The sequence below is a fragment of the Spermophilus citellus genome (assembly GCF_964194105.1).
Source record: "Spermophilus citellus genome assembly, chromosome: 4".
Taxonomy (NCBI): Eukaryota; Metazoa; Chordata; class Mammalia; order Rodentia; family Sciuridae; genus Spermophilus; species Spermophilus citellus.
Window position 1 is genome coordinate 21,436,539 of NC_138185.1, and position 21,362 is coordinate 21,457,900.

General features: G+C 42.3%; 1 protein-coding gene across 4 annotated transcripts in view; it reads right to left on the bottom strand.

Moving 5' to 3' along the window:
• Positions 1–21,096, bottom strand: part of MANBAL (mannosidase beta like) — a 28,795-nt gene extending 7,699 nt beyond the window's left edge. The window contains exons 1-2 of one of the 4 annotated variants that reach the window (XM_081292421.1): positions 21,057–21,096; positions 9,030–9,235 (exon numbers count right to left, since the gene is read on the bottom strand). In XM_081292421.1, the coding sequence (XP_081148547.1) occupies positions 9,030–9,179 (150 nt within the window). In that variant the 5' untranslated portion in view covers positions 9,180–9,235; positions 21,057–21,096. The other 3 variants (XM_081292424.1, XM_081292422.1, XM_081292423.1) reach the window with 3 other exon arrangements.
• Between the last annotated feature and the right edge of the window lie 266 nt (positions 21,097–21,362).

Genomic DNA, 21,362 nt, shown 5'->3' on the forward strand with positions numbered 1-21,362 from the left:
ACCCAAGGAAGGGTCAATATTTTTAGGGTTTCAAATGCTGAAGGGCTTTTGGATAGTAAAGTCTCTGTGAGGACATCATATTGGAAGTCACCACTCTCACATCCATTCTGAGTTCTTCTCTACCAGATCATGTCGCTGGGCATCTCTTGTGCTTGTCTGTCCAGCATCCCCTTTCTATGGAGGCCCTGACCTTTCCCCATCCCATGGGGTTCTGGAGACTCTCAATCACTGTGGACATTGGAGTGAGCAGCTAAATGTGGCCTGGCTAAAGATAGAAGCCATTCCTTCCTACCTATGGGGTAAGGTAAGAGCATGTGGCAAAGCAGAGCCCATCCATGAGGTTTAGAAAGAGAGCATAAGAGAGAAATGGTTTATTTCACCTGTAAATCCTGAGTGACAAGGATGCTGATGGGCTGCTGCAACTATCTTTCCTAATACACTGCAAGGACCTAAGAGGAAGCCACACTCCCAGGAAAGCCAGTAGACAGAGACAAAACCCTGAAGCCTCCCTGAGCCCCAAGTCCATTGTGCCTTGACATCCCCTTTCCAAGAGCCAATCTCATCTCTGTTTAGGGAAGCTGCTGGAGCTGAGTCTCTGCACTTCCAACGGCAAGGGTCCCCGTCAACACAAGAAACGCAAAGGGAATCAACCACGAAGGCAGAGCACGGTGAAGGGATCTGCTTTCCAGGAGCTAGAAGCTGGCTGGGATGTGACACAACCATGTGAAGAGATTGTATCAGTCAACATTTAAACTATGAGGAGTTTATGATTAATTACTAGATGCATTAATAATTAATTACTAATATCTGCTATGTGAACTGCTGAACTAAAAGGCAACAGCTTGCTTAGGGGTGACTGGATCAACATTCTGTGTAGAAACTGAGCCAACCTGGGAAGTGAGCGGGCAGGACTCTGGGAAGGGAGGCAGACAGACTACCCACCTTTACTTCCTTCCCTTAACTTCCTTATTATCCACTCCTCAAACACCTAGAATTGGGCTCCCACCTCCTTAAACTATTGCATGCCACTGAGAGAAGCTGTAGACGGTCTCCTCAGAAAACATGCCTGAGATTTTTTTAAAAATATTTTTTAAAATTGTTATTGTTGATGGACTTTTATTTTCACTTATTTGTATGTGATGCTGAGAATTGAACCCAGCGCCTCAGGCATGCTAGGCAAGCAGGTACTGCTGAGCCACAACACCAACCCCAGATGTCTGAGCTTTTTAAAGCTCACCTTTTTGCCCACTATTTCAGGAAACTCACAGGCTCCTAGAGCTTATCGAGGGACACAACCTGCTTCAGGAAAACATCCAGAACTCTACCACGCGGCCTGCGCAGTGGTTTCATTAATGAGGTTCTGGCATTCAGTTAGTTAGAAGAGATCAAAATAAAACACACAGACAGTACCTTATTTTAATGCTAGGTCCGAGACGGCTCGGTCTCCCTGTTTCCCTGCCTCCAGCCGCTCAGCAGGGCAGCGAGGATTACTCTGGGCTAGCAGGAGAGAGAGAGAGCGAACACGCCGGGGATCAGCCTTTTATTTGGGGGAAACAAGAGATTCAGGGGAGAATTCCATCCAATGAAGGTTGAGGGGGGGCTGTACTCCAAGGTCAGGGTCAGTGATTGGGTCTCCAGGGTCAGTGGTTACGCACACCCCCACACGGATGGGCTCTCTCATCAGGAAAGGGTCGGGATAACTCCGACACAGCCAGAGTGCCTCAGGCCCTTAACGGGAGTCACCCAATCACGTGTCAGAATGGCTCCCCACACAGAACTCCCCGTTAAGAACTTTGTTCTAGGGCTGGGGATATGGCTCAAGTGGTAGTGTGCTCGCCTGGCATGCGTGCGGCCCGGGTTTGATCCTCAGCACCACATACAAAGATATTGTGTCCACCAAGAACTAAAAATAAATATTAAAAAAAAATTCTCTCTCTCTCTCTCTTAAAAAAAAAAAAAAACTTTGTTCTATTGAAACCCCACTCTAAGGAGAGAAGCCTGAACATGGCAGGGTTGTCAAACTGGGCCAGCCTTCCTCCATTGTCTCTGGGCGTTTGGTATGCTCTCCTTAGGTCACCCAGTGGGTTGGGGAGAGGCCACAATCTCCTGTTCCCGACCACTGCCCTGTCCCCTGAGATGCGAGAGGGATGGAGACCTCAGATTTGTCTGCTCAGGGTCCCAGCTCCTGTGGGAATGGGCCTTTTCTACTCTCCATAGGGCCACAGCTGCCCCAAGCTGGGTCAGCCACACAGTTTGTTCCCTGAGAATTTGGGAACTGGGACCAGGCAGGAAGGTATCCTCTCTATGAGAAGCTGCGCTGAAAGATGTAAACCCTGGAAGCTGTCATGGTTGTTTCATCTCACCACAGGACAGCGAGCAGAAGAAGCAGGCCCCGTGAGAGAAGTTAAAGAGGAAAGGGTTGGGGAGAGCAGGCAGAGGGCTTGCAGACAGCAGCGGTGGAGTCCCAGGTCCCCACCCCTCCCAGGTGCCCTGCTGCATCCCTGCTCTTGGGTTCTGGGACAGCATTTTCATCTTCTTAGTACATCTATAGTGCATGGAAACTACCTCAAGTTGGTTGGGCGTGACCTAAGTTCAGGAGTTTCCTTAATCTTTCTGGGGGGTTGCAGGGGAACAGGGGATTGAACCCAGGGGACTCCACCACTGAGCTACATTCCCAGCCTCTTTTCTTTTTATATTTTGAGACAAGGTCTCCCCAAGTTGCCCAGGCTGGCCTCGAACTTGTGATCCTCTTGCCTCAGTGTACTGAGTATCCAGGAGACACAAGTCACTCTTAGGTTTCAAGTAAGAATGCCATGTGAATGAAATAGCCCCCAGGTCTCAAACCCCAACTTCCCACTAGCTCTCCCTTTTCCAATATGGGAGTGGCTTGCCATTATTTCAAACTTAACACACCTAGAACCGGCCATCTTGTACTCTCCTAAAATTGGTTTGTGCTTTAGGGAAATCATTTAAGGACTAAACCAGTGGCTGCATATTAGAATCACTTAGGCGTCGTAAGAAAACACTAATCTGAGACTCTGAAGAACATCTAGATCAGAATCTCTATGGGTGCAATCCAGGCCTTTGAAAATTCCCCAGATGGTTCTCATGTGCAGCCAGGTGCAGAACCATGGTCCAGCGCAAAGATGGGCAGTCTGAAGGATCACTCCCTGGCTCCTGTTCATGGCAAATATCATGAACAATTTCTTTCCTCCAGAGCCTTGAAGCAGCCTCAGAACCCTTTTCACCACCAGTCAACATACAACCAATAACTAATCAAAAAGAACATAAGGATCTTGTATTTCAGAATCTGGCCTTCAAAGAAGAAAAGTTCGGATTAAGTGTGGCCCAGGTCTCAATCAGACTCAAACAAATGTTTGTTTCCTCAGGTCTTAGTTTAATGAGGTGTCAATAAGGAAACCTAATTTGGCTTAGAATCGTAAAGACTGAGGATTGGTTCCTTTCTCATACTATGAAAAGAAGGGGGTGGGGTGGGAAACATTTGTATGTATTCCTTTTTTTTCCTTCCCTGATTACCCCCAAAAGAGCTTTCAAATAATCTGCTAAGTACTGAAATACTGAAGTCATAAACTAGTTGCAACAACAAAAAAAAATCGGCTTACTGGAACAACAGGAAAGACATTCTTTTGCTTTTCAAAGGCTTTCCCATCATCTGGAGCCAAAAATATTATCTTCTGACCCAAAAAGCTACTAATAAACCTTCTTTCTATAGGCCTAGCAAGAGGGATGATTTTGCCCTAAGCAAAAGGGATAGAGAGAGCTGGGGCTGTGGCTCAGTGGTATAGTGGTAGAGCGCTTGCCTAGCCATGTGAGGCCCTGGGTTCGATCCTCAACACCACATAAAAATAAATGAGTAAGATAAAGCTATGGAAAAAAAGTTACCTCATTAAAAAAAATGGGGAGGAATAAGATTGTTCTCTGGGTTCTCCCCCCACACTTCTGCCCCCTCTCCGGCCTCCTGCCATTCTCCACTTCCAGGTACCTCCCTACTGCCCTGGGACTACCAGGAATCCCTCAGAGCTGCCTTCACTTCCAGGGGTTCCCTCTCTCCTGAAAATCTCCTGGCCCCAAGTTAAAGCCTCCTCTTTTCTCCTCCACACCAAATTCCAGTTAGCTGTAGACACAACCTCCAAGCAGCACAGTGCCAGCACCTGACCTCTCCTAATCCTGTTTATACGCAAAATTCTGTGCTTCTTCTTTCCATGCACTTAGGAGTTTGGGGAGCAAGAGAAGCCTTCCTTATGGGATACAGAAGAAAAGTGGCAGGAGAATCCCTGTGTAATCAGGGCCATTTTTGCTGCCTTAGTGCAATAAAAAGTTGGATTAATTATACTGGTTTTTTTTTTGCTACTAATCCATTGAAAAGCTCAAGAAAAAAAAAGTTAAAACACTAAGCTTTAGTTACAAAGGCAGTTCCTTTGTGTGAGCATCACTCCCCTAAACTACAAGATAAACAAAACCAAGATGTGCTGTACTATATTTATATTCTAAAAGATGAGGCCTTGTCCCCGATTAACCTCTCAATGGTGGGGGTGGGGAGATGGAGGCATATTTTTGAGCCCTTTTTCAACTCTCTGCCTCAAAGAGAACAGGAAAGGGTCCCCTTTTCTGCAAGTTGGCTGGACTGACCCAGACCTCTGCCACTCACCTTGAAGGGTTCCTAGTCACACTAGTCACAGGAGGTGCGCAGCTTCCCACCTCTCAGATGGCCACACCTGACTACATCTCTGCCTATAAAACCAGAACAGTCAGCACCTCCCTCCCCTGGGACTCCAGCAGGCTTCATCAGCAGCCAGTGACAATAAAAATGTTTGTTATTTATAATACCCAATAGCATGCCAAGTCTGTGAGGACAGAGCCCAAGAGCACAGGGACTGTTTTTAAAGTGTGATATAGTTGAGGGTGAAAAACTCCATGGTGACCTCCTTAGAAAAACCAGAGTAAGAGGCAGACAGAACCACCAGAGGCCGTGAGCCTGTCCACCCCCACCAGCGTCTTTCCCTCCCCATGCTTACCCCTGCTCATTCCCTGCATGCTGAAACTCCCAGGTTCTGTCCTGGGCCCTCTTTTCTCCCCTGCGGAGACCTCATCCCCTCTCATGGCTTCCTTGACATCTCATCAACTCCCTGAAGCTGGTCAAACTCTATCCAGAGCCACTGCCTTCTGCTATACATGTGGAAATCCACTTGCTTAGTGGACAAAATCACCTGGACTTGTTACAGGCACCTGTTTATAACAGACTCAGGCCAAGCACCGTGGTGCACACCTGTAATCTCCACCATGGTGCACACCTGTAATCCCAAGTACTGAGGCAGGAGGAGGCTGAGGCAGGAGGATCTCAAATTCAAGGTTAGTCTGGGCAACTCAGAGAAACCCTGCCTCAAAGAAAAAACAGAAAAGGCTTGGATGTGGCTGGGTGGTCAAGTGCTTGCCTGGCATGTGTGAGGAACTGGGTTCAATCCCCACTCCATCCCATGCCTGCTCCTTCACCAGGGCTCCCCACGCATCTGTAATCCTCTTCATCCTTCCCGCCGCATAAGCAGGATCTCCAGGATATAAACATCTTTTAAATTAATGGGTCTCCAGAATATATTATATATTGTTAAATTAAAAAAGGAAGGAATAAAACTATGTTTAAGGGTAGGCTATCTTTCATAAATCAAAGAAGAGAATATGAATACACATGTATATATACAACACACACATATATATGCATTTGTTTGTATTAAGAGAAAACCAATACATCAAAATAATAAAGACATATCACGGTAATAAAACTGGTTCTCTACAGGGGGAGAAGGGAATAGGGTGGAGGATAATGAGATTAAAAGAAACTTCTGTGAATAAATCTTATTATATAATTTGACTTCTGGTAATGTATATAAATGTCTTATATAATTTTAAAAGAAAATAAATAAAAAAGGAAAAAAAACCCTGGAAATTAAAAACAACGAAGCAAACTAACCTTACTGTATGACATTACGGAGAATACACCTACACAGAGAAGACTTCTTTCTTTTTTTTTTTTTGTAATTCTAGCAAATAGAGCCCAGGGTCTCACACATGGTGCTAGCTAAGCAAGCGCTCTACCACTCAGCTATACCCCAGCCCCCACCATACAAAGAAAACATTACTAAACACAATATTGTATAGCACCTCCTCCCTTGGGGACATATTCTAAGGCCAAAAAGAACCACAAAGAAACTTTAAATTTCATTCTCAGTCTGTTTTTTTTTTTTTTAAATATTTATTTAGTTAGTTAGTTTTAGGTAGACACAGTGTCTTTATTTTATCTTTATGTAGTATTGAGGATCGAACCCAGTGCCCTGCACATGCCAGGAGAGTGCACTACCACTTGAGCCACATCCCCAACCCAGTCTTACTGTTAGTAGTGAAAAAAAATTAAAACTATAATCAGTATGTTGTAAGTATGCAAAATAGAGTTAATATTTAAAAAAAAAAAAACCTGCTTTCCTTAGAACGTCCTCCTTGCAAGGGTGACCCTTGGCTGGCATCTAGGAACATGAATTTGGATGGTTCCCACAATTCCCAGAAGTGATAAGAGTGGCTCACTATGATTAAGCCATTTGAGCAAATGATATGGTTTATGTTGAACACCTGCCTTCTTTCTAGAAGTCTGGAATTTGGATTCAGGGTAGGTACATAGTGTTTATGTGATCAGCCCCCAATAAGAACCTGGGCACAGTCCATAATGAGCTCCCCTGCTAGATAACACTTCATATGATTTGTCACATCCCGTGTGACTCCAAGGGACAGCACTCTTGTGCCTATTTTTCTCCAGTCCTCACTGCATGTACCTTTTCCCCTGGCTGATTTTGCTTTGTATCCTTTAAACTGTGGTAAATCAGAGTTGTGAGTCCTCCTAGTGAACCACTGAGCCTGGAGTGCTCTTGGGAACCCTAATATAGCAGAATACAGCACATAAGTCATTCTGTTAATGTTACCAGGAAACAAGATTCCAGCATAAGACTAAAAGATACAAGATACTAAGGGCTGGGGTTGTGGCTCAGCAGTAGAGCGCTCACCTTGCACATGCGGGACCCTGGGTTCAATCCTCAGCACCACATAAAAAATAAATTAGTAAATGAAGGTATTGTGTCCAACTACAACGAAAAAAAAGGATACAAGATACTAGTATAAGATCATATTAAAAAAAAAACTATGATCTTAAACATGAATTGAAACTAACAATATGAATTCACAACTCTTTTTCTTAAAAAATTATTTAAGCTGGATGCAGAGGCACATTGTATTCTCAGCTTGAGATTAAGAGGATTACAAATTTAAGGCCAGATTCAGCAACTTAGTGAGATCTTATCTCAAAATAAAAAATAAAAAGCCCAGGAATCATGGTGCACGCCTGTAATCCCAACTGCTCCAAAGGCTGAGGCAAGAGGATTGCAAGTTTGAGGCCAGCCCCAGCAATTTAGTGAGGTCCTTAGCAACTTTGTGAGACCGTGTCTCAAAATAATAATAATAATAAAAAAAAGAGCTGGGGATATGATTCAGCACCCACTGGGTTCAATCCTCAATACCAGAAAGAAAAAAGAAAAAGGACTGGGGCAGTAACTCAGTGGTTTGGCACCCTTAGGTTCAATCCCCAGCACCACAAAAAAAGAAAAAAAAAAAAAAGAAAGTTTGAAATTATTGGTCTACGCTGGAAGATGATTGAGCTAAAAATCACTACTCTAAAGGGAAAGGACCAAGCATTTATACTGCTTTTCAGTATGAGAAAAATTTCAGAATATCCACATAGGTGATAAGGAAAAGGTCCTCACTAAAGAATTCTAGCTAATAAATGCAGAGGGAAATAATGGACCTAAGCAATGATCATGAATGGATGCTAAAGTCATCTTGGTCAAAGAGTGATGAGAGCTTTTATAATAGAAGAATCAGGTGACAACAAATGAACTGGCTAGAACCTATAAATAGATGTGTGGCAGACAGACGCCACGTGCCTATTGATGTGCAACACCAAGTACAGAGCGCTGGCTATAGGGTGTTCGAAAGAAATAACCTAATCTGAATGGACTCAGGCCTCAGGATGGAACTTCCTGTGGGCGGGACATATGGGAACAGAGAAACATGTTATAGGACCCCACAGAGGCAACTGGCCAAATTCTGGGATGTAGAAATCCTAGGTGACAAAGATTTCCTTTCTCCAACAAATCAATGTCAGGGGAAATGTGGTGGGCAATAACAGTGGGTGGAGAAGGGTGTTACAGTTTTAGAATAAAGACATTTACAGACTAAGAATCAAAACATCAAAAAAAGCCAATCATTCTGATGGTGTCCTTCTCTTATTTAAATCCTCCAGGCCTTGGCAGCACAGCTCACAATGTCTCCTCTGTGCTCTGACAGTCACCTTCATTCAGTTCCTTGAACTAACCTGTTCCTTTACCCCTCAGGTCCTTTCCTTGGCAGGTCCCTCTCCATGGAATATTACCCTCACCCCTTCCCCACTTTAACTGATAGAAGCCTGCTCATTAATTTCCTTTCTTAAATACTATCTTCTTAGCAGGGGGAAGAGCCCAGCTCTTACCTCAAGGTATGTCAGTGCACCCCCCACCCACTACACACATTCACTATGTTCTGTATTCCTTTTGGTACTGGAGATTTAACCCAGGAATACTTTACCATTGAGCTACATCCCCAGCCCTTTTTGTTTTTTAATTTGAGACAGGGTCTAAGTTGCTTAGGGCCTTGCTAAATTGCCAGGGCTGGCTTTGAACTTGCAATCTTCGTGTCTCAGTATCCCAAGCTGCTGAGGTTATAGACATGCACCACCACACCTGGTGCAAATTCATTTTTTAAAAATATTTTATGTATATTTTTTAGTTGTAGATGAACACACAGTATCTTTATTTATTTTTATGTGGTACTGAGGATCAAACTCAGTGCCTCACGCTTGATTGTGATGACATCCATGTTAGTACTCAGAACCCAGACTGGCATTAAAGAGCTCAGGCTCACAGGGAAGGACTTACCACCTCGTGGGACTTGGGAATGGGTACGATGATGGCCAACACACAGATGAGCTGGAAGATGGCCCCCAGGAAGAGTCCGTACCGTAGAAGGTTCTCCAGGAAGGTAGGCTCAGGCACCTCAGGAGGTGAGAAGTCTAGGTCGGAGGCCATGGCCCAAGCCACCTGCTGCTTGAGGTCTCTGACTCACCACTCTTTACAGCCAATTTCTAAATGCAAAGGGTAAGTAAGCATCATGTTTCTAAAACTTTTTTTTTTTTTTCCTGGGTGGGGGGGCAGTATTCATGGTGGTGGGGATCAAAACCAGGGCCTTCTGAACACCAGGCCAGTGCTCTACACTGAGCCACATCCTCAGTTCCCTCTACTACTGATTTTTAAATGATCCTGCTTGCATAAACACACATACATTCAAGACTACATAAAGCAATTGTAGTGAAATGTTAACAGTTCTTGGATCTAATTAGAGAATAATTAGAATAAAAACATTTACAGAATAAGAATTAAAATAAGAAAAAAGCCAATCATTCACAGTGAGCCGTTCTTCCAACTTTTTTCATAGTTTTCCAAATATAAAGTTAAGAAAAATAAATAAGTAAATGCAAAGGGAAATACTTCCAACAAAAATCTCAAATCACATCTGTAATCCCAGTGACTTGAGGAGCCAAGACAGGAGGATCCCAAGTTTGAGGTCAGCCTCAGCAACTTAACGAGATCCTGTCTCAAAATTAAAAAAAAAAAAAAAAAAATAGAAAGGGCTGGGAATGTGGCTCCACAGTAAAGTGCACCTGCGTGAAGGAAGGAAGGAAGGAAGGAAGGAAGGAAGGAAGGAAGGAAGGAAGGAAGGAAGAGCCAGGCAAGGTGGTCATATGGGCCTATAATCCCAGCAGCTCCAGAGACTGAGGCAGGAGGATCACAAGTTCAAGGCCAGTCTCAGCAACTTAGTGAGGCCTAAGGAACTTAGTGAGAGACCCTATCTCAAAATAAAAAATAAAAAGGACTGGGGATGTGGCTCAGTGGTGAAGTGCCCTTGAGTTCAATTCTATCCCTGGCCAGAAAAAAAAAAAAAAAACTCAAATCAATGTACATTTCCTAAAGGACTGCTATGTTTCAGGTTTTGTATATTCATTTCTTTACCCATCTAGTCATTCACCAACGAATATTGATTGAATACCAAGCATTAAAGAGTGAGCAAAACAGACAAATCCCTGTTCACTTGGGACCCCTACTCAGGAGGGAGACAGAAAACAAATACACTGAGATGTGATATGCTAGGAAGTTTTGGAAAACACCTAAGCAGAACATCATTTTATTTTACATGGAGTGACAGGAAAGCCCTCGCTGAAGAACAGAAGTGAGAATGAAGTGGCAGAGATGTGAGGTGAGGGAGCGAGCCACTTGTTATCTGAGGGAGTCTGTTACAGGTAGAAAGAAAAGCAAGTGCAGAGGCCCTGGGGCAGGGAAATGGGACAAGAAGTCCAGAGAGGAGCCCTCAGGAGGGAGAGTAGAAGCAACAGAGACTAGAGAGGGGTGGGGCAGGCCTTGTAGGACCCTCATGCTTCTGATTTAACTTAGTAAAATGTAAAGCCACTGACAGATTTTGAGCAGAGAAGTGACATGATCTGAATTACTTTTTTTTTTAATGGGGGGAGGGAAACCACAGGGAAGGGGCAAAGTGGACACATGAAGACCAACGAGGAGGCCACTGCCAAAAACTCAGACAAGCAATGTTGGAGGCATGCACAACAGGGGCGGCTGTGGCCAGTAACAGCAGGTCCAGCCTCAACCCACCTCTCTCACCTTTGCTTTCATTGGTGCCCCCATTCCTAACACCTGGAAGAACTGAGCTGCCTGTGGACCTCTAAGAGCACTGGGCTCTTTGAAAATCCTGGGCCTCTGCCCAGCAACACACCCTGCCAAGAATAGCCTTCCCCAAGGCTGAGGTGAGTGGCACCCCCAACATGTCTTTCTTGTCGCCCTCCTCCTCCCCTATTTGACTGTACTGTCTCTTCTCTACCAAGCACCCACAAATGGCTTCCTTCTACCCATCTCAACAATAAAGGTAAATATACATCGGGATCAGTGCACCTGAATCCATAGCCCTTTGCATTTTCAGGGATCTGGGCCATAGTGCAATTTTCTGCTAAACCTAAGCTATCCAATATGGTGATCATGAGCCACACATGGCTATCTAGACTTAGAACACACAGCTAGTCTGAACTGGGATGACTGTTAGGTTTAAATACATGCCCAATTTCAAACTTTAGTATAAAAAAATACTCACTAGTAATTTTTATATTGATTAGATATTGAAATGATAACTATGCTAAACAAATTATATTACTAAAATTAATTTCACCTAACTTGAAAAAGAACAAAGTTGACAAATTCACTTTATGATTTCAAAACTTACTGCAAAACTATGGTAATCAAAATGATATGGTACTGACATAAGAATAAACATTTGGACCAATAGATTAAGAGACTTCAGAAATAAACATTCATATGGTCAACTGATTGATTTTCTTCCTTCCTTCCTTTCCTTTCTCCCTCCCTATTCTTTTTTCCTTGCAATACTGGGGATAGAATCCAGGGGCACTCTATCACTGAGCTACGTTTCCTGAATTTCATTTTTTTTTTACAATTTATTAGTTCATTTTAGGTATACATAATATTAGGGATTATTTCGACATAATTATACAAGCACAGACTATAATTTGCTCCAATTCAGTTCCCACTACTTCTCAAACTCTTCCTCCTCTCCTCCCTCCCCTGTTCCCTTTTCTCTACTCTATTGTTATTGCTTCTATTTATTTATAATTATTTTTAATTAGTTCCTTATGGATATACATAAAGGTGATATTCACTATGGTATATTCACATATTTTTGATTTAGAGACAGGGTCTAGACAAGTTGCCCTGCTGACCTCAAACTTACAATCCTCCTGCCTGTAATCACAATTACAAGTTCAACTGATTTTCAAAGAAGGGAGGAAAGATCCTTTCCTTTGAGTAAGGAAAGAACAATCTTTTCAACAAATGGTGCTAGGAAACTGGACACCCAAGTGCAAAATAATGAAGTTGGACTCTTAACCTTGAACCATATAGAAAAACTAACTCTACCTGAATCTTTATCTAAATTTAAGAGCTAAAACTCAAACTACTGGAAGAAAACAGGGAAATTTCCATGACACTGAATGGCAATGATTTCTTAGATGTGACATCAAAAGCATAACAAAAGAAAAAAATAAGCCAGGCACAGTGACGCACACCTACAATACCAGCAACTCGGGAGGCTGAAGCAGCAGGACGCAAGTTTGAGGCCAGTCTCAGCAACTTATTATTTCAAAACAAAAAATAAAAAGGGCTAGGATGTAGCTCAGTGGTAGAGTGTCCCTAGGTTCAATCCCCAGTACTAAAAAAAAAAGAAAAAGAAAAAAAAGAAAAAACATGAACTTCACATTAAAATTGAAAACAGTGTATGTGAGGCCATCACCCAAGAGAATGAAAAGACAACCTGTGAAATGGGAGATATATCTGTAAGTCCTATATCTCATAAGGGTCTAGTATTCAGAACATATAAACAACTTTCACTAGGCAACACTATCACCAGCAGCACAATCCAATTTAAAAATGGGCCAATTTCTCGGAAATGGACAATTTCTGGGAAAAAAAAAGATATACAAAAACCAACAGGCACATGCAAAGATGCTCAACATTACTGGTTGTCATGGAAATGCAAATCAAAACCATAAGACATTACTGTTCACCCATTAACATGGTTACTATTAAGAAATAGGTGGAAGAGATAACAAGGTTTGACAATGTGGAGAAACTGAAATCCCTATGCATTGCTTGGTGGGAATGTAAAATGATGCAGCTGCTGAGGAAAATAGCTCGGTTTCTTCCAAAAGTTAAACACAGTATTATTATATAATCCAGCAATTCCACTCCTAGGTATACGCCCAAATGAACTAAAAGCAAAGATTTAGATACCAATATTCATAGCACCACCAGTCACAAGAGCCAAAAAGAGAAACAACCAAAAGTTCAACAGATAAAACAAAATGTGGTATACACATATAATGGAATATTATTCAGACATAACAAGGAACAAAACCTGGACACATGCTACAACATAGATAAACCTTGAAAACATGTGGTAGAGTACTCCCAACCCCAGCAGTTTTTCTTTTAATTGGTATGGAAATGTTTAAGGGGATGAAAAACTTCTGGAACTAGATAGTGGCAATGGTTATACAACATCGCCAATACCACTGAATTTTTTCTTTAAAATATTTTTAGTTGTAGATAGACACAACACCTTTATTTATTTGTTTTTATGTGGTGCTGAGGTTCGAAACTAGTGCCTCACACGTGTGAGGCAACCACTACCACTGAGCTACAACCCAAGACCTACCACTGAATTTTATACTTAAAATGGCTGAAATGATAAATTTTATGTTATGTATATTTTACTTGTTTTATTGATTTATTTTTAGTACCAGGAATTTAACCCAGGGGCACTGAACTACATCTCTAGACCTTTTTATTTTTTGAGACAGGGTCTTGTTAAGTCACTAAGGCTGGCCTTGAACTTGCAATCCTGCTGCCTCTGCCTCTTCAGCAGCTGGGATTACAGGTGTGTGCCACTATACCTGGCCTTCTACTACATTTCCATGGGACAGCCTCGGGCACAAGAGACTGTCTGAAAGACCTTCATTCACCTTGGCTCTCTGCTGCTCTGCTTTGCAATGTTTTCCCAGCATGAAGTGTGGCTGCAGGATAATAGGGTGACCTACTAAGTAAAGTGAGTGGATCTACACAATTGTGCGTTGCTTCCCTTTCAACTCGGTCACTTCAAAGGTCGTGTGTGGGCCAGCAGGGTAGCCATTTTTCACCTCAGTTCTGCCTACTTTGAGAATGGCCTTCAGAGCCCAAGACTCATTTAGTTTTTTCCCCAGAATCCTCAGAGTTGGCAGATCTTCATCCTCCCAGGAAGGATCTGACTTCTGGAAAGAGGCCAACATCACTGAGTTCCAAATGTGGTGAATCAGGTGGGGCATCACGCTCAGGAATACCATTTTTGGTCAAATACAAGGTATCACACTCAGACTCCAGGCAGATTGTTTGGAGTGGCTCATAAACTGGCCCTGGAGTGAATTCCAAAGCAGATGCCAGAACAACTTCACTGGAAGAACAGCACAGCCCCTCCGGGGCACCAGCACATGGCTCCCAAAGTTTTAAGAAAGCGGTCTCATTTCTCCAGTTGTACCTCGTAAAGTAAAATGTTCTTGGCCTCAAGCTTTATTCTTAAGGCTGTAACAGGTCTACTGGGTTTATCAATACTCAGATTTATTAGTGTTACTAAAAGCAACATTATTATTGATATTTGAGGTAGGTCTTTGGAAGGATAGGGCAGGCATCCAGAAGTTGGAGGCACAGAGTTTGACTCCATCAGCAAATAGCTACACTTTGGGTGATCCCTTGACCTCTTGGAGACTTGTTCTCCTGAGACAAGCAACATTATCTCTTCAAAGTATAAAGCATTTAGGCTATTTTTAAAAGTGGCATCTAGGTAATAGATAACAAGAGTCATAAGTGATTATATCCTTTGACTGAACAATTTACTTCCTAGAATTTATAGAAAGGAAACAATTCAAAAGAAGAAAAAGCCTTCAGGTACAAAAAAGTTCATAGCAGTGCTATTCATAATACTGGAAAACAGGAAGTAACAAAGTACCCAACAATAAGGAAGCAGCTGACCCAATTACACTTTGCTGAAATTTACATGGGATAAAATATTGTGTTATCGGGTAAATCTTTGCAATATAATACTAATTAAAAAAACAAACAATTGTATAAACAATGTGTTTGCAATTACGTATAACGTTATTTCACTGGTTGTCATGGAAATGTCATGATTTCACTGGCTAAAGATCAAGAAACCAATAGAAAATGTAAATAGTTGCTGTTAAGGTGAAGGACACTAGATTTGAATTTTTTAGAATGTTACTGAAACAATGAATCAGTTTAAAAGAAAAACTCATGCCTTATCTACTTGCTTCTCAAGACTTTTGCAATAGTACAATTAAGTACTGTTCAATAAAACTTTTTGCAATGACAGAAAAGTTATATACATTTTCTCCAAATGGCGGCCACCAGCCACACGTGGCTATTAAGTACCTAATACAGCTAAAGAGGAACTAAATTTTTAATCTGAATTTTATTTACTTTTAATAAACTTAACTATAGGTACATGTGGCTAAAAGTGCTCTCCTGGGAAGCACAGGTATAACAGGAGCGTTCAAAGGTCTACAAAACAAAAGACTCCCCCTATGCTGCACGTGCTTCAAAGCTCCCACCTGTTTCCTCATTTTATCTGCATCTTGTGTTTACCTCCCAGTCTGCCCATCAGTACTTCTGGGTTTTCCTTTCCTGTTACAGCCATCACTGGAGTCCTACACATTCTTCAGATCTCAACTAGGAGACTCTCACCCCTGAGACTCCACTACCTGGGACAGGGCCGCTGCAAATCATTTGCCAGGTACTGTGCACAGCACTTTATGAATCAGCTTCTCATTCCCTGCACAACCACTGTGGAGGTGGGAATTACTACCATGGATGAAGAAACTGAGGCTTGGAGAGGTCAGGTGGCTTAGCCAGGGATCACTAAGCCATGAGCAAAGTCAGGATTCAAAGTGGCTGGCTCCTCCACTGCCAGAGCTTTACTGCTAGGTCAAGAGGAGTGGCCCACTAGTGAGCCATGGAAACCGTTTGGAAGGCACCAACCAGCACTTTCTCTTTTTAACTTTATTAGCCAGCACTTAATTTTAATAAAATTAATTATTTTATTTTAATAAAATAAATGGCAACAGAAAATATTAGAGTGTATCACATTGGTAAGGGCTATCTCAGATGGATTTCTCAGATGAGGATTTAAAATGTATTTTCTATTGTTTGAGAAATGTTAGTGAACCATTCATTATAAGGCTTTCTCTGAGTGAAAGAGGAGCCACTGGAAGGTTCAAGCAAAGAAATTACATGATCCTTCTGGCTGCTGTGTTGAGAACAGAATATAGAAGGAAAGAGCGGAAGCAGTGAAACCAGACAGACTATTATAACAAGTCAAAGACAAGGCAAGAGGGCTGGGGTTGTGGCTCACTGATAGAGCGCTCTCCTGGCACACGAGGCACTGAGTTCAATCCTCAGCACCACATAAAAATAAAACAAAGGTATGTGTCCACCTACAACTAAAAATATATATATATATTATATATAATATATATATATATGTATATGTATATATATAAAGACAAGTCAAGAGCAGTGAAAATAGAACTTCTCAGGTTATAAATATGTTTTGAAAAGAGGACTATTCAGGTGAAATCTGAAAGAAGTAAAATGATCCCCAATGAAGGGAAATGATTCTGTATGATACTGTAATGTTGACCAGCAGACATTAAGCAGTCATCAAAAACTATAAAAATTGTCAAGTGCAGTGGTGCATGCCTGTAACTTGTGACTCAGGAGGCTGAGGCAGGAGGATCACAAGTTCAAGGCCAGCCTGGGCAACTTAGACCCTGTCTCAAAATATAAAAAAAAGATATGAGCTAGGGTTGTGGCTCAGCAGTAGAGCACTCGCCTAGCACATGCGAGGTGGTGGGTTGATCCTCAGCACCACATAAAAATAAACAAATAAGGGGCTGGGGATGTGGCTCAAGCGGTAGCGCGCTCGCCTGGCAAGCGTGCGGCCCGGGTTCGATCCTCAGCACCACATACAAACAAAGATGTTGTGTCTGCCGATAACTAAAAAATAAATATTAAAAAATTCTCTCTCTCTCTCCCTCTATCACTCTCTCTTAAAAAAAAAAAAGGCTCTCTCTTTAAAAATAAATAAATAAAATAAACAAATAAAATAAAGGAAAAAAAAAGGGATGGGGATATAGTTCAGTGGTAAAGCAACCCTGGGTTCAATCCCCAGTACTTCAGGCTGTAAAATTTTACGGCACAAAGAGCAAACTGAATGTTTTAAAATGCTAATATTTTTTAAAAATCACAGGTCCAGAAATCTCAGGATGGAATACAGATGGTGACATTCTGAATCCAAATGTATTATAAACAACTTCACTGAAAGGGTGGAAGGAATAAGAGGTCTGTAAAACCAAAAGTCAAAAGGAACATCCATATGAATTATACTCTAGTTGATAAAGTTGCTTTCCACAAGGTATACAGGTAAACAATTCTGAAAACCCTATACGTGTACACCAGAATAAGCAAAGGTGGAGTGGGAAGTCACAGATTAGAAAAGGAAACTAGAATAATCCACACAGTAATAAGGAATGAGAGTTGAGGAATCAATATGCTTAGTTTACTAGATACAGTTACATATAGAAATATTTATAGAGGGCTGGAGTTGTGGCTCAGTAGCAGAGCACTTGCCTTGCACATGTGAGGCACTGGGTTTGACCCTCAGCATCATATAAAAATAAATTAAAAAAAATAAAGACATTGTGTTCATGTATTAGTAAAAAAAAAATTTAACAGAAATATTTACAGATACATGTATATACACATATGTCTCTTATTCTTTCCACTTACATGGTCTAGAAGCAAGGACACCCCAGTAGCAATGAGCACAACATATGTCCAGATATTAGTTTCTGGGCCATTCTCCAATAAAAGGAACCAAGACTCCTTGGTAAACGGCTAATTCGAAGACTGGGGAAGAAATATACAGGATGACCCTGATGCATAAAAATATATAAGTGCTTAAAAAAAACTAAGCAAACAAATGAAACATTAAGGGGGTTACATCAGCAGGAGAGCTCCCACTAGCAACACCTGAAACAATCAGAGCAACAAAATGAAGTAGTAATGGGTTACAATCCAAAGTACAAAATAAATACCGAGTCTATACTGACAAAAATAAATGTTTGAATAAGTAAATAAATGATGGAGCACAGAAAAATCTCCCATGGAAGCCAGACACAGTGGCACTCATCTGTAATTCCAGCTACTTAGAGGCTGAGACAGGAGGATCACAAGTTCAAGACCAGCCTCAGCAATTTAGCAAGACCCTGTCTCAAAATAAAGAATAAAAAGGGCTAGGGATATAACCCAATGGTAGAGTGCCCCTGGATTCAATCCCCAGGACCAAAATAATATCAAATCTCCACAGAGAATTCTGAATAATTTATGTAGATACTCCACTTTTAAGTGTGGGGCATAATTCCACACTTCTAAGCGTGGGCTGTGGATAATTACTTTCTTCCAAGAGTATATGGTATGAAAATGCAGTGAGAGGAGTGAATTTACAGTAAAACAAAACAAAACAAAACCCCGACTATTGCCTCAAGCCAACAGTGATAACTCACACTGGTTCTCTGTACTCTCCTTGAAACCCAGTCTAAGCAGAAGAACTGACAAATCCCAACTGGTAGGTTATTCAGCAAAGTATCTAACCATAATCCCCAAAAGTGCCAGGATCACTCAAACAGGGAAAATATGAGAAACCATTACAGCCAAAAAGAGTGAAAGGAGACATGACTATTAAAGGTACTGTGGTCAGGGCTGTGGCTCAGTGGTAGAGCACTTGCCTGTCATGTGTGAGGCACTGGGTTTGATTCTCAGCACCGCATATAAATAAATAAAATAAAGGTCCATCAACAACTAAAACAATGTTTAAAAAAAAGAAGGTACTATGGTCACCTAGATGGGATCCTGGTACAGACAAATGGCATTAGGGAAAAAACTGAGAAAATCTGAATAATTTGGCAAATGTACTGCATGAGAACTCCCTTCAGTATAGTCACAATAATCTTGTAAATCTGAGTGGCACACACATGTAATCCCAGTGACTCCAGAGCTGATAGGATGGCAAGTTTGAGGTCAGCCTGAGCAACTTAGCATGACTCCTTTCAAAATAAAATAAAACATAAAAAGGACTAGGGAGGGCTAGGGATGTAGCTCAGTAGTAAAGCACACACCCAAAAATTATAACATTATATTATAATAAAAATTATGCAAATGTGGTCTTTCTCTCAAAATATTTTTCCCATACTCACCCTTCCTGTGGTGAGGACATAATGCCTACATAATGAGATTAGGTGAGGTGAGTGATGTAGGCACTGTGATGTAGTGTTAAGCTACTATTAATTTTCATTTGCTTCAGTTGATCCTGAATCACAGGCCAAGACAACCATGGGCGGTTGGATGTCAAGAACAGATAATGTTGATGGCTGGGGATTCTTTTTTTTTTTTTTTTTTAGATATTTTATTAGTTGTTGATGGATATTTATTCATTTATTTATATGCATTGCTGAGAATCGAACCCATGCCTCACACATGCCAGGCAAGTGCTCTACCACTGAGCCACAACCCCAGCCCTGGCTGGGGATTCTTTATAGGAGAATTTTTTTGTGGCAAAAATCTTTCAGAAGAACACTATAATCAGAAGTTATCTCTTGGGCCAGGGGTTGTGACACAGTGTTCACTTGCCTGGCATGTGTGAGTCACTGGCTTCGATTCTCAACACCATATATGACTAAAATAAGGTCCATCAACAGAAAGTATATATGTATACACACACACACATATTTTTTAAAAAAGAAAAAGAAGTTCTCTCTTCTTTTTAAGTTTAAATGTGTCACCTCAGACACTGTAATCGTTTGGTAATCATATAAGAGATTTTAATGCTGTGTTCATCCAAGGACCATATACATAATTTTGTTCTTTAGTGAAAATTCAAAACACTTTGGCAAATTTTGATAACACCCACTCTGCTCACTCTGCTCCAGCTTCTTCCAATTCCCTACTTGTTAACTTGATGGCCTTCAACATTCTTCCACTTCCGCTAGAAAGGTGGTAGTTGCAACCTCTTCAGTAATTTTTATATTTTGCAGTTCAAATCTATCCTTGAATCTGTGTAACCATCCCCGACCTGCATTAAATGGCTTCATGTTTCAGGGGATCCCTTGCTGAAATCTTCCCGCAGGCTCAATGCTTTCTGGTACCAAACACTGTCGTCAATAGGAACATTTTCTCTTCACTTCTTCCACCCACAAATTTAATGCCTTTCCATCTTCACTAAGCACTTACCACACACTGTGACTCTAACTTTCGCAAGCTGAGGTATGACAGCACGACTTTCTTCTTCACAATTTCATGGACAGGAGATTCATTCCTACCATAGATTTTAGCAACCTCAGCATACTTTATTTTCTTTCCTTAGTCAGCTTAGAAGAAGGACTTTTTGGCTTGTCTTGGGCATATCCAAATTGCCAGCATCACTCATCTTGGGCTTGGGGCCTACTACTAAGTAAAATAAGAGTTGCCTGAGCACAAGCACCGCAGTGCAGCATCTGATAACTGAGTCGGTAGCACATACAGCATGGATTCATTGTACAAAAAGGATGATTCACGTTTAGGACCAGAAGGAGGGGGATGGCGCGAGATTCATCACGCCACTGACACCTCACAATTTAAAACTTACCAATTGTTTATTTCTCGAGTTTTCCACTTAATATTTTCAGACCACAGGTAAGTGAAACTGCGGATAGGTGAGAGAATATTGTACTCATCTCCCCCTTTCCTTAGAGAACTAATGCATCCTCAGACACTGAGGCTCTACATTCACTACCTCCTGTAATGTTCAGGACAGGCCTGTGTGCCCGTTTTACAGAGGTGCAAATTGAGAACCAGAGAGGAAATGCGACCAGCCCACAGTTGCACAGCGATGCAAGGTACACTGGGGATCCAAACGCCGGGCCGACTTACTCCAGAGCTGAGGCTCCACCTGTTGCAGGAGTGGCTGGACTTGGCTGTGAGGAGCCCGGCGTTCCGGCCCGGGCTCGGGACTAAAGAGGTGGGCTGCCCCAAACCCTCCCAGGAACTCCAATTCCCCACTACGAGTCACTTGCCACGCGCGCCCTGGCCGCCGCGCCATCACCCGCCCCTCCGCTCGGTTCCCGCCACAGCTCCAACTCCGCCCCGCCCGGAACCCCGGGCCGCGGTCCGCTCCTCCACACTCACCTCCCGCGCCGCCGCACTGCTGCCCCGGAAGTAACTCCCGTGACCCCGGGTCCCGGAAGTGACGCGCCCGCGTTGCCGGGGTCGTGGCGAGCGCGGCTGCTGGGCTTCCTTGGGCTTTTTTGGGCTTCCCTCCCCTGCACCGGGAGCCTCGCAGCGAGGCCGGGGGAGGAAAGGCCCAGACCCTCTCTATTCCCCAAGCCCTTTATCACTTAACACGTTTCAGGAAGCCTTTACAGAAGCCTTAATTCCAAGTCAGGCCCTGAGCTAGGAGCCCACAGCACCGATGGTGGCGAACAGAAACACCTA